Genomic DNA, 12,051 nt, shown 5'->3' with positions numbered 1-12,051 from the left:
ATGCCACAGAATTTACATCTTTCCTGGGTTGCTCATGAGAAAGATAAGGCTTTAAGTGAGACAACAGAAATGATGATAAAAGAGACGACCTGAAGAAAGCTAATTTCGAAAAATCTCTATTATGCTCTCTACTGCATCTTGCTGTCATGATGAAAACTGCCCCACAACCCAGCCTGCATTGCTCACACATTACCAGAATGCAACCATAACATGACCTGAGGGTAAAATACATAAATAAGCAGAAAAGTAAAATGCTGGCCAGGCACAGTAGCTCATGCCTGTAATCCCAGCACTTTGGGAGACCAAGGCGGGAGGATTGTTTGAGATCAGGAGTTCAAGACCAGCCTGGGCAATACAGCAAGACTCTCGTCTCTACCGGAGGAAAAAAAAAATAAAGAGCTAACAAATACCCAGAAGAAACTATAGGAATTCATTGAGCTGGATCATTAAAAATGATAGGAACAATTGTTGATATAGATTTTGGAGACGTTATAACAAAGAAGGGAAGAGTATGACTTTTGGTTAAAGCCAAATTTCTTTTCTTTTTTGAGATGGAGTCTCATTCTGTCCCCCAGGCTGGAGAGCAATGGTGCAATCTTGGCTCACTGCAACCTCCACCTCCCGGGTTCACGCCATTCTCCTGCCTCAGCCTCCCGAGTAGCTGGGATTACTGGCACTCGCCACCATGCCCGGCTAATTTTTGTATTTTTAGTAGAGACGGGGTTTCAGCATGTTGGTCAGGATGGTCTCAAACTCCTGACCTCAAGTGATCTGCCTGCCTTGGCCTTTCAAAGTTCTGGGATTAAGGCATGAGCCATTGTGCCCGGCCTGGATAAAACCAAATTTCTGATTATGGTATGGTCAAAAGAACTTCTGCAGGTAGTGTAACAGCTCAGGTAACTGGCCATGGTTTTAATGTTGAGCTAGGCTGGCCAGTGGAAACCTGGACTGAATGCTAGATTTAGTGAGGTGATAATGAAAAGCCAGAAAATCCTTGGCACAAAGTAGAGGAGACCAGAGTGGCATATGGACTCCAAAGGCTCAGCTTTCTACTGACACCTTCAGTATGCCCTTGATGGGATCCATAACACATGCCTTGCTGAGGCTGTACACTGGTGAAGAAAGCACTGGAATCTTTCAGAAGTACTTTCCTGGCTGTCCTCAGCAGAGTGAGATGCTAGTGGAAGGGACTGCTTCTAAATGGGATTCTTGATCTACGTGGGCTTGAAAGACTGTTGGAGACCATGATTTATGGCTGTGAATAATTCATTGTGAAGCTCCGGGTAATGGAAATGGAAAGTAACTTTCCAGGTCAGTTGAGGCAGCCTACTAGACTACCATGCTAGAGAGAGGGCCCCCTCATCCAACTCGTAGGCCTGGGTCATTTCAGACCCAGAACCCTTCAATAACAGGGAGGCCAGGCATCTGTAAGGAGGAACCCTGCCACACTGTATTAACACACATATATTATAAACCTCCCTCCTCATCCTTTCCTAATAATCTGCAGATATTTACCATGGTAACTTTACTAGGCAAAGGGAAATGCATCTTTTGGGGTCTGCTAGGTTCTGGCCTTGAGGTAACTAATTCCTAGGAACTCAGAACATTGCTAAGATATGCTGATTAGAACGGAGCCTTTGCAGGCCAGGTGATGGAAGGAGTTTTGGCCCGAGGTGGCTTCACATTAGGACCTATTATCTATCTAATCTATCTTATCTATCTGTCTGTCTGTCAGGGCCTCCAAAAGGGAGGGAAAGAAACTAGTTGCTCCTGGCTCCGTGAAGTTGGCTAGATCTCCCTCTCTGCCACCTTGATTTTCAATAACATTGGCCATTAGGTGATGCCCAAAGACACACAGATTCCCTAGCCCACTGGATAAGAACTATCACACAAAGAGCAAATGTAAGCTCCCAGAGCAGTGATCTCTTTACCAAAAGGCAAAGTCTCCATGTAAACCGCAGGACCTTAAGTGCTACAGAAGACTTTGCAGATTTACAGTTACTTTTCCAGACGTACTCTACTTCCTGCAGATTAACATATAACTCCGGGTACCTATACTACCGCTAGGGGTAAGTATATGTTCTTTTTAAGTTGTGTGGACTACTTGAAGCAGTTTTTCTTGCTCATGGCAAGAGCAGCCTCAGTGATAAATCATCTTGACCTTTCTGTCTTGTGATCTGGTTCACTGAGATTTTGTCTGTTTCACAGGACATTACCTTGACAACTATGCTAATGACTTCAATGTGAGACATGGAACAGCGAGAAGTTATGTATCTTAGATGTACATGTTAGACAGAAAAATACAGTGGCCTGCCACCTCAGCCAAATTTTCTGAAGGTAAAAGGCCTGCAGCACGTCAGGGTATCTCCTCCAACATAAAGGACAACTTGCTGCCCCTTGCCCCATCACCCCTCTCCTGCTAACGAAGAGGAGCAATGCTTGCTGGGCCATTTTAAGTTTTGGAGACAGCAAATACGTTATGCTTGCATTCAACTCTGATCTCTCAATTTAATCCATCTAATCCATCTAATCAATCTACCCACCTACCTACCTACCTACCTACCTAGAGACAAGGTCTCGCTCTGTCACATAGGCTGCAGTGCAGTGGTGAAATCACAGCTCACTGCAGCCTCAAACTCCTAGGCTCAAGCAATACTCCCACCTCAGCCTCCCAAGTAGCTGGAACTATGGATGCACACCACCACGCCCAGCTAATTTTTTGAAGAGGCAGGCTTTTGCCATGTTGCCCAGGCTGGTCTTGAGCTCCTGAACTCAAAGTGACCTGCCTGCCTCATCTCCCAAAGTGCTAGGATTAAAGGCATCAGCCACTGTGCCCAGCCTCTGACCAATTCATTGAGTGATCTGAAAAGAGAAGGTACTCCTGCTGATCCAGGCCACAGAGAAATAAGCTCTGGTAGATTGTATGGAGTTCTAAAGTGTTTGTAGTAAGGTAAACAGAAGAATCATAATGAAAAACCCTAAAATACGGAAATAAGACCATGATCCTATTGGCAAGACCATGCTCCTAGCCTAGTACTGGGCTCTAAGGTAGAAACTGTAAGCCTGATCACAGATACAGGTATCCAAATGACTTGAACTCCCCATCATAAACTAGGTTTTTTTTTTTTGAGGCAGAGTTTTGCTCTTGTCACCCAGGCTAGAGTGCAATGGCGTGGTCTCAGCTCACTGCAACCTCTGTCTCCTGGGTTCAAGTGATTCTCCTGCCCCAACCTCCCAAGTAGCTGCGATTACAGGCGTTTGCCACCACGCCTGGCTAATTTTTGTATTTTTAGTAGAGACAGGGGTTTCACCATGTTGGCCAGGCTGGTCTTGAACTTCTGACCTCAGCCTCCCAAAGTGCAGGGATTACAGGCATGAGCCACCAGGCCGGTCTCATAAACTAGGTATTATGTGATCCAATCAGCCATAGATTTGAACATGCCCAGCAGAATCCCATTATCAGCTGGAAGTGATTGCTATAAAATGCCTACCACACAAACCACTGCTGCAATAGATACTACTGACTTCCTATTGACATCAACAGTTAACTGAAGAAGAAAAAGTCTGGCCTGGTATATAAACTGCTTGGTGAGACATGCTGGCCCATGCTGGAAGTAGACTGCTATGGGGTATATTACTTAAGTGATGGCTTTCAATGTGTATAAAAACGAAATCCTCCTAATGAAGTGAACTTCAAGCAAATTATCACACTACTAATCTCACTGGAGGTCAGGATCTAAACCAATCGCTGGGTAGTAAATAACTAGAACAAGAAAGGAAATATTTATGTTCCATGTGAATGCTCACCAGATGGCACTCATTGCTAGAAACCCAGGTGACGAAGGTCAGCCCTTTCCCTCACTACCCTAGTGCTGGCCCAATGAGCTCGTGAACACAGTTGCCATGGTAGCACAGCAAATGGCTCTCACCACAATATCTATCTGAATTTACCTATCATGCCTCCAGGAATACCATCACCATCCAGGGATTTACTGAAATACCTTATCATGGGGTCTCAGGGAATATTACCTCCAAACAAATAATTTGTTTCATGCTTACGTAAATTTAATGTTATGGAAAAAGAAAAGAACTAATTTGACAGAAAAAAGTATAGTAATGGGATCACATACCTCATCACCCAGAAGCAGGTGGTATTATAGATTACAAAACAGTATAATGCCTAGCACAGATCCAGCTATGGTACTGAGGCTGGAGGGCTGTCTTGTGAGATGTGGTAATTTTTTTTTTTTTTTTTGAGACGGAGTTTCACTCTTGTCACCCAGGCTGGTGTGCAATGGTGCTCACTGCAACCTCCGCCTCCTGGGTTCAAGCAATTCTCCTGCCTCAGCCTTCCAAGCAGCTGGGATTACAGGTGCGTGCCACCACGCCTGGCTAATTTTTGTCTTTTTAGTAGAGATGGGATTGCGCCATGTTAGCCAGGCTGGTCTTGAACTCCTGGCTTCAGGTGATCTGCCCGCCTTGGCCTCCCAAAGTGCTGGGATTACAGGTATGAGCTACTGTGCCCGGCAGGATGTGGTAAATCTTATCAATCAATAATGAACATTAAATGGTGCTATTTTTCCAATAGCCCCCCAAAAAGGTCCAAGCTATTCTGTTAACTCTTGCCTCTCCCTTTTATCTATTCTCTATATTGTAGTCAGTGATTTTCTCAAAATGCAAATCTGACATCACCCACCACTCCCCTTAAGCCCTTCTATTGTGGAGCAGATATGAATAGTGACTTGTTGACCCAATAACCATTCCTCCTTTACCAGACCTCCTATTCTGTGAGGTTATCCATCCATATCCCACATGAGTATCTAAAAAAATATTTTTTTTGAGACAGGGTCTGGCTCTGTTGTCCAGGCTGGGGTGCAGTGGAGTGAATCTGACTAACTGCAACCTCCACCTCCTGGGCTCAAGAGATACTCCCACCTCATCTCCTATGTAGCTAAGACTGTAGGCGTGTGCCACTATGCTCAGCTAATTTTTGTATTTTTGTTGTTGTCATTGTTGTAGAGATGGGGTTTCACCGTGTTGCCCAGGCTGGTTTCGAACTCCTGTGCTCAAGGCAATCTGCCTGCCTCAGTCTCTCAAAGTGTTGGGATTATAGATGTGAGCCAGCGTGCCTGGCCTTGACCCAGGAATAATCTAGACTAGTCTCAGTCAGCCACAGTAATATTATTTTCTCCCTTGCTCACGACAGGTTTAAGAAGGAGCATGTGACAAGAGAAGTCTCCAGAAGCTTTTGGGAAAATTTTTCCCACTGATAAAAAAAGAGTCAGCCTATAAGGCAAAGCTGACATATGGCTTAGTGGAAAGGTATGAAGGAAACTGACGGTTTAGCAATGCCCCAGTTGATGTATTTACCAACTCTGGAACTGCTCCTGTGTCCTTAAATCCATCTCCCACTTCCTAGTCATGACCACTTTAGGTCAATCTATTAGCACTTCTGATATTAACACCTGTAACCCCTAACTGTATTCCCCGCAACTATTCTGGTCTGCCCATGGGCTATTCTCCTTACAGAAGCCAGAGTCAATTTTTTTTTTTTTTGAGACAAAGTCTCACTCTGTCGCCCAGGCTGGAGTATAGTGGCACGATCTCAGCTCACTGCAAGCTTCGCCTCCCGAGTTCACGCCATTCTCCTGCCTCAGCCTCCTGAGTAGCTAGGACTACAGGCACCCGCCACCACGCCCGGTTAATTTTTTGTATTTTTAGTAGAAATGGGGTTTCACCGTGTTAGCCAGGATGGTCTCGATCTCCTGACCTTGTGATTCACCCGCCTTGGCCTCCCAAAGTGCTAAGGATTACAGATGTGAGCCACTGTGCCCGGCTGAGTCATTTTTTCAAGATGTAAATCTGGCTGCTCTATGGCTTGCCACTTCTCTCATGACTATCTGCAAGGTCTCTGGTCTGGCCAGCCATCTTTCACAGTTTCACCTCTTATCCTCCTTTGAAGCTCGGCCCTTCAGCCGCACACAGCCCTGTTGTGTTCTGGATGTGCCCTCCCTCAGAACACTCACTCCTGACAATTTGCTCCTGCTATTTCCAGTGCCCAGAAGGTTCCCCACTGCCCTTTCCCTGCCACCCTTGCCTATGATTAGGTATCAATTAAAGTATCATTTATTCGAGGAAGCTCTTCTTTTGTTTTTTTGAGACGGAGTCTTGCTGTGTCGCCAGGCCAGAGTGCAGTGGTGCGACCTTGGCTCACTGCAACTTCCGCCTCCCGGGTTCAAGCGATTCTCCTGCCTCAGCCTCCTGAGTAGCTGGGACTACAGGTGCATGCCACCATGCCCAGCTAATTTTTGTATTTTTAGTAGAGACAGGGTTTCACCAAGTTGGCCAGGATGGTCTCGATCTCTTGACCTCGTGATCCGCCCACCTCGGCCTCCCAAAGTGCTGGGACTACAGGCGTTGAGTCACCGTGCCAGCCAGAAGCTCTTCTGATCTGGGATCAGAACTGGTAGGCTAGGATCACCAACTGGTAGTTTACAAACGTATTCTGCTTCCTTGTGGGAATTATAAATACTAATCTAAATACTCAAGATGAGAACTGTGCTCTGTAGTCTCCCATGGTTCCCATTTCCCACACTGATCTATCCTACTGCCTACTTTAAACACTGACACCCCTACTCTAGACTCAAAAAGGCAACCTCTTAATATGGATGCCTACAAATACGCACCAGTCCTTCACGTGCTGCACTGCTGTTTGAACTTAATTAGTTTTGTTCTTGTTTGTGGGGTTTCCCTCCTGGACAGTGAGTTAATTGAGAGTAGGGACTGGACCTGTTTCTGCTCCTCATCATATCACTGGCAACTAGAATACTACCTGACACATATTAGATGCTTGCTACGTATTTATTAAACAAAAGAAGTAAGAGATGTGATGATGAATGAATGGATGGGTAGATTAGGAGGTGAGGCAAATCTTACTTCATTTCCAATCGATGATCATACAGGGAGTCAGATAAACTTGGTAAAACATTTCTCACCTCTTAAACATTAAAAGCCCATTTTTTTACTTCAAGACTCAAAAGGTCTGAAAGGTCTGACCTTAGGTCTGTCTTCTTCCCTGCTGATACACCAGTCTCAACAAAATACTCACGTTGAATTCCTCCCTGAAGAGCTTATTGTCGTCTGCCATTCTCCGGTTAATTTCCTCTTCCAGCTTGTCCACGGGCAGGGGTGGGTACTTCCTGTTGGTGCTTGGGGATCTGGCCAGAAGTGGCACACTCTGGGGCTCTGCAGTACACAAGGGAGAAGGTCAGTCAGGTGCCCTGAGGACCTAGCCCCTTTTCTGGAGGCTAAACTGGGGGTTCTACCTCATGGACCAGGCCTGTAAAAAGTAGGACTGTTCTCTTCAAAAATCTTCTTTTTTCCTCTTTTTTATCATCTTATTTTTTTAAAAGGATGGAGAAACTCCTAATTTCTTGATTTCCTTCCTTGTGAAGGTTCCCCATGACATTAAGGAATGCCTTACCCACATCCTCAGTGCGGCCATTGGATAAGCGGAAAGAATTGGAATGGCTCCCAGCTTGCTTGTATTTCTTAAACCTAATGAGAAAATGATCACAGTGAAGAATGAAGCACAGAGGCGGGAGAGGCAAATCACAGCTCTGTATTCCTGCTCATCAATTCAGCCTTTCTAAATCTCCTTTAAAAATAATCGGGCTTTTTTAGAGACAGGTCATGCACACTCTGAGCAGCAGCATGCTGGGGCGACCAAGTACCTCGGGATACTCCTGTTTACCCTCGGCACACTGGGACCCAACCAGGGAACCCCAACAGTATATTCAGGCTCATGTGGCTCACTGGAGAGCACAGCCACACCAGGTGCAGAGAGAGTGAGTGGACAGAATACAGTTGGGGGAGACAGACAATATATATCAAACAAAAATACTGGTATTTCCTCAGTGTAGCCTGGGAGACCCAGGGAGAAGCCCAGAGCTTTGGACTGGGTGGACACAGTTTTGGCCACAAGTCTCCTGCAGAATGATGGAGACATATGACAAATTATAGGGGGCACACGATTTCCCTCTCTTTATCCCTGCAGAAGAACAGAGGGAGCACAGAATAGGTTAGGCCAAAAATAAGGCAGGGCTAAACCCAATTAGTCAGGGCAGTAGCTTTAGCAGGAAGAGAATAAATGCACCACCCTCTTCTCTCCCTTGGATTCCCCTTCCTTGCTTCTGCTAGAGTGGTAATGTCTAGAGGATCCTGAAAGAAGGTTAGAAAGAGGGATCCTGTAACTCACAACTCACATGGCTCAGCTCAGCATGCCAGGGCCAGGGGTCCCAGAAGGGTTTGGGGACAAAACCCCAACTAGAAATAAAGTAGGCTTTTGTTGAGCATGTAATCTTACTGGGGCCCTTTTAGGGGTTCCTTCAACAGGGTTAGACCTAAAGATCCTGTAACACCTGTCCCTAATAACAAACTGTGGTTTCTTACTTCAACCTCCAAACTACCATTCTGGGTTTTAGCTTGCACTGGAGTTGGGAGACTGGGCTTGGACAGATGGAAGAAAGAGGGAGGGTTTAGGACTTAAGGAAGACTATATAGAGCTTTTAAATCATTTCTAAGTAGAACTTCAATTTTAGCACCATCATGTGCCATTCCCCCTCTATCCTATTCATTGTGTATATCCTACTGTCTACTGGACTGTGTGGGTTCATTGGGACACTGGGGTATTGAAACAGAATCTAAGAGAACGTGAAGTGTTAGTAGGCTCACCTTAACATGTACAAAACTATGATAATAAACACGATCACTAGCAGAGAGGACAGGGCCACCATCACCGCAATAATTGGTGTCTCATCTGAAATCAAGAGAACAGAACAAGTCATTACTGTGTCGTGCAATGGAGGGTTTAAGTCAGCCATTCAAGGGAACACCGTGAAGAGGAAGAGCTCATTCAGTCCTGCAGATGTCAGGAAATGGAAACAGAGAAGAGTGTGAGTGTGCACCTCCCACTGCCATGCCAGGGCTATTGAGGTGAGGTGGGGAGAGAGCATGGGGCCCAGGATGACATGCTCACCCCATCTCTGACTATCATACATTTATTTACTCTGTCTCCCTGCACTAGAATAAAAGCTCTTTAAAGGCAGACAGTTTGTTTTACTCACTGCTATATCCTTTGAGCCTAAAACAGTACTTAGCACGTAAAAAGTATTGGACTATCTGGAGGCATGAACACATCCAATTCTGATGGCAAGCTAGGTATGCAGGGCCAACACTGTACACTCTCTCAGCCTCAATGGGCTCCATCTAGAGGAAGATGGGAGAGGAAGGCAAAAAGACGGTTTTCCTATCATAAACCCAAATGGTTTCCTGGCGCAGAGAATATTGTTCCTAATTAAAACAAGGAGACAGGTAGGGTACAATGGCTCACGCCTGTAATCCTAGCATTTTAGGAGGACAAAGCAGGTGGATTGCTTGAGCCAAGGTATTCGAGACCAGCCTGGACAACAGGGTAAAACTCCATCTCTACTAAAAATTAAAAAAAATAGCCGGTGTGGTGATGTGTGCCTATAGTCCCAGCTACTTAGGAGGCTGAGGTAGGAGGATCACTTGAGCCCAGGAGATGGAGGTTACAGTGAGCTGGGACTGTGACACTGCACTCCAGCCTGGGCAACAGAGCAAGACCGTGTCTCAAAACAAACAAACAAACAAACAAGGACAGCTGGGTGTGGCAGCTCATGCCTATCCCAGACTTTGGGAGGCTGAGGTGGAAGGATTGCTTGAGGCCAGGAATTCAAGACCAGCCAAATAAAAATAAAACAAAACAAGGAGACATTATTAGATCCTCAGCCACCATGTAACAAACTGCTGGGTGCTTTTTTTTTTTCCTCTTTCCACACGCTGCTCCTTCAGTCACCTTTTGCCAGGACCCCAACCATGGCAACATCTGGCTTGAAGACATGGCAATCCCACCTCATTTCACAGGGCCTGGCTCCCTTTCACCCAATACCTAGCCTTGTTTCTCATGCAGCTGGCCAGGCACTGACTCATCCGCCTCCACTCTCACCCCCCACCTCACTCCATGAACTACACCATCAGAGTGGCTTGGTAACTATCTTCACCATTTTCCTACCTGCTAAAAGGGAAGACAAGTCCCTCCCATCCTGTCATGTGTGCTCTGGATTACATCCACTGCTGTCACCTCAAACACTTGTCTTCTTGACCTCATTTACCCTCCTCCAGCCACCACCAGCCTTGCGTCTCTCTTCTCAGCTGACTTTCCACATAGCTGTCTAATTCGTCTTGTCTAACTCCTTACCTCCAGGTTCTCCTTAATCTATTTGCTCTGACTCCCACTCTCAGTGCTCTGTTTAAACTGCTCAGCCAGAATACCAACAAATGGCATATTGCCAAATCCAACAGGGACATTCCCATCCTCATCTGATTCAACCTTTTAGCAGCATTCATTCAAATATTTGTGGACCAGCAATTTCATGCCATTGTTTGAGACACTAGGAGCAGAGAAGTGTTCAAGCAGACAAGTGATAGAAAGCTTATATTCTGTGGGGAGGAAGGAGGACACTGTTTATAAACAAGTCAATACTTAATTTTAGACAGAGACAAGTGCTATGAGGAATAAAAAGCAGGGTGGGGAGAGAGAAAGTGACAGGTTGGGGAGCAGTGATGAGTGGTCTGGGAAGGCCTCTCTGAGGAAGTAATATATGAGCAGAGCTCTAAATAACGTGAAGAGAACCATGCAAAGATCTGGATGAAGAGCTTTCTAGACACAGGGAACAGCAAGCATAGTAGCTCTTAGGAGTTTGGCAGGTTCAAGAAATAGCACAAAGGCCAGTTCAATATAAGATGCCAGAGAGGTGGGCAAAAGCCAGCAGACTTAGGACTTGGGAGTCCATTGCAATGATTGTGGATTTAATTCTGAGTGTGATGAGAAACACTATGCCATTGGAGGGCTTTGAACAGAGGAGATATATAACTGGATTTACATTCTCTTAAAAGCTAAACTGACCCATAAGCAACAGCCATGAGGTGAGAGGTTAATCTAAGAATGCAGTGTCATAGAAGCCAAGAGTAGAGATTTTCAAGGAGGGAGCAATCAATTCAATCAAATATTGCCTACAGACTTAAGAAGGATGAGACAGAGAAGTGAAACCAGATTTGACAAGACGGTGGCTACTGGTGACCTTTCCAAGAGTGTCTTCAGTTGAATATGGGTGAGAAAGCCTAAATGGAGTGAAATAAAGATAGAAAAAGGACAAAGTGAGACACCGGGTCCTTTCAGGGGGACTTTTAACATTAAGGGATACAGTGGAAGGGAGTGACAGATGGAGGGAGATGTGAGGTGGACAGATGGGTTTTTTTTTGTTTGTTTTTAGAGAGACGGAAGATATTACACAATGCTTCTTTGTTAATAGTAAGTTTCAAACATACTGTGGTATGTGGCTCTCATCTTAAAATGAGCATTTGGACTGGCTGATCACTCCTTCCTCTCTGAAGCACTTTCCTCTCTTAGCTTTCCACAATGAAGCACTCCTCTGATTTTCCTTCTATCTCGTCTGCTCCATCTCAGTTTCCCTCACTATCTGTTCCTCTTCCAACACCAGATCTCTAAATGTGGGAATTCCTCAGGGCTCTGTCCTTGGCACTTTTCTCTATATCTAGTTAATCTGATCAGAGAGATGACTGTAAATACAAATGCCATGCTAGCAATTCCCACAGTTGCTTTGTTTGGTCAGACCTCTTTTCTGAGTTCCAGATTCTCAACTGCCTATTTTCCACCTCCACTTCAAATTTCATAGGCAACACAAGCTTTCTGTGTTTAAAACCTTTCCCTCACCATTCAGTAGCTAGTACTGTAATCCACCCTGTTGCTCAAGAAAGAAATGTGGAAACCCCCTTGATTTCTTCCTCACACTTATCTTCTATATCTAGCACAGCTGCAAGTAATATATTTTAGAGTTATATCTAAAACTTCAAATCTGCTTTTTTTTTGCATTTTTTTTATTGCCACCAGTGTAGTCCCAACCTCCATCCTCTCTCACCTGGATCACAGTAAGCCTCTGCCCCTGCCAA

The 12,051-nt window shown here is 45.2% G+C and overlaps 1 protein-coding gene across 3 annotated transcripts in view; it reads right to left on the bottom strand.

The window, feature by feature from the left end:
* Nucleotides 1-12,051, bottom strand: part of PTPRA (protein tyrosine phosphatase, receptor type A) — a 174,476-nt gene that overhangs the window by 41,524 nt on the left and 120,901 nt on the right. For all 3 annotated transcript variants that reach the window (XM_025400744.1, XM_025400743.1, XM_025400745.1), the window contains 3 exons: nt 8,734-8,818; nt 7,484-7,557; nt 7,109-7,245 (listed from right to left, as the gene is read on the bottom strand). In XM_025400744.1, the coding sequence (XP_025256529.1) occupies nt 7,109-7,245; nt 7,484-7,557; nt 8,734-8,818 (296 nt within the window). The remainder of the gene's footprint in view (nt 1-7,108; nt 7,246-7,483; nt 7,558-8,733; nt 8,819-12,051) is intronic.

This window comes from Theropithecus gelada, chromosome 10 (assembly GCF_003255815.1).
Source record: "Theropithecus gelada isolate Dixy chromosome 10, Tgel_1.0, whole genome shotgun sequence".
In the NCBI taxonomy this organism is placed as follows: domain Eukaryota; kingdom Metazoa; phylum Chordata; class Mammalia; order Primates; family Cercopithecidae; genus Theropithecus; species Theropithecus gelada.
The sequence above is the reverse complement of the archived record's forward strand: the minus strand, read 5'-3'. Positions and strand labels throughout refer to the sequence as shown.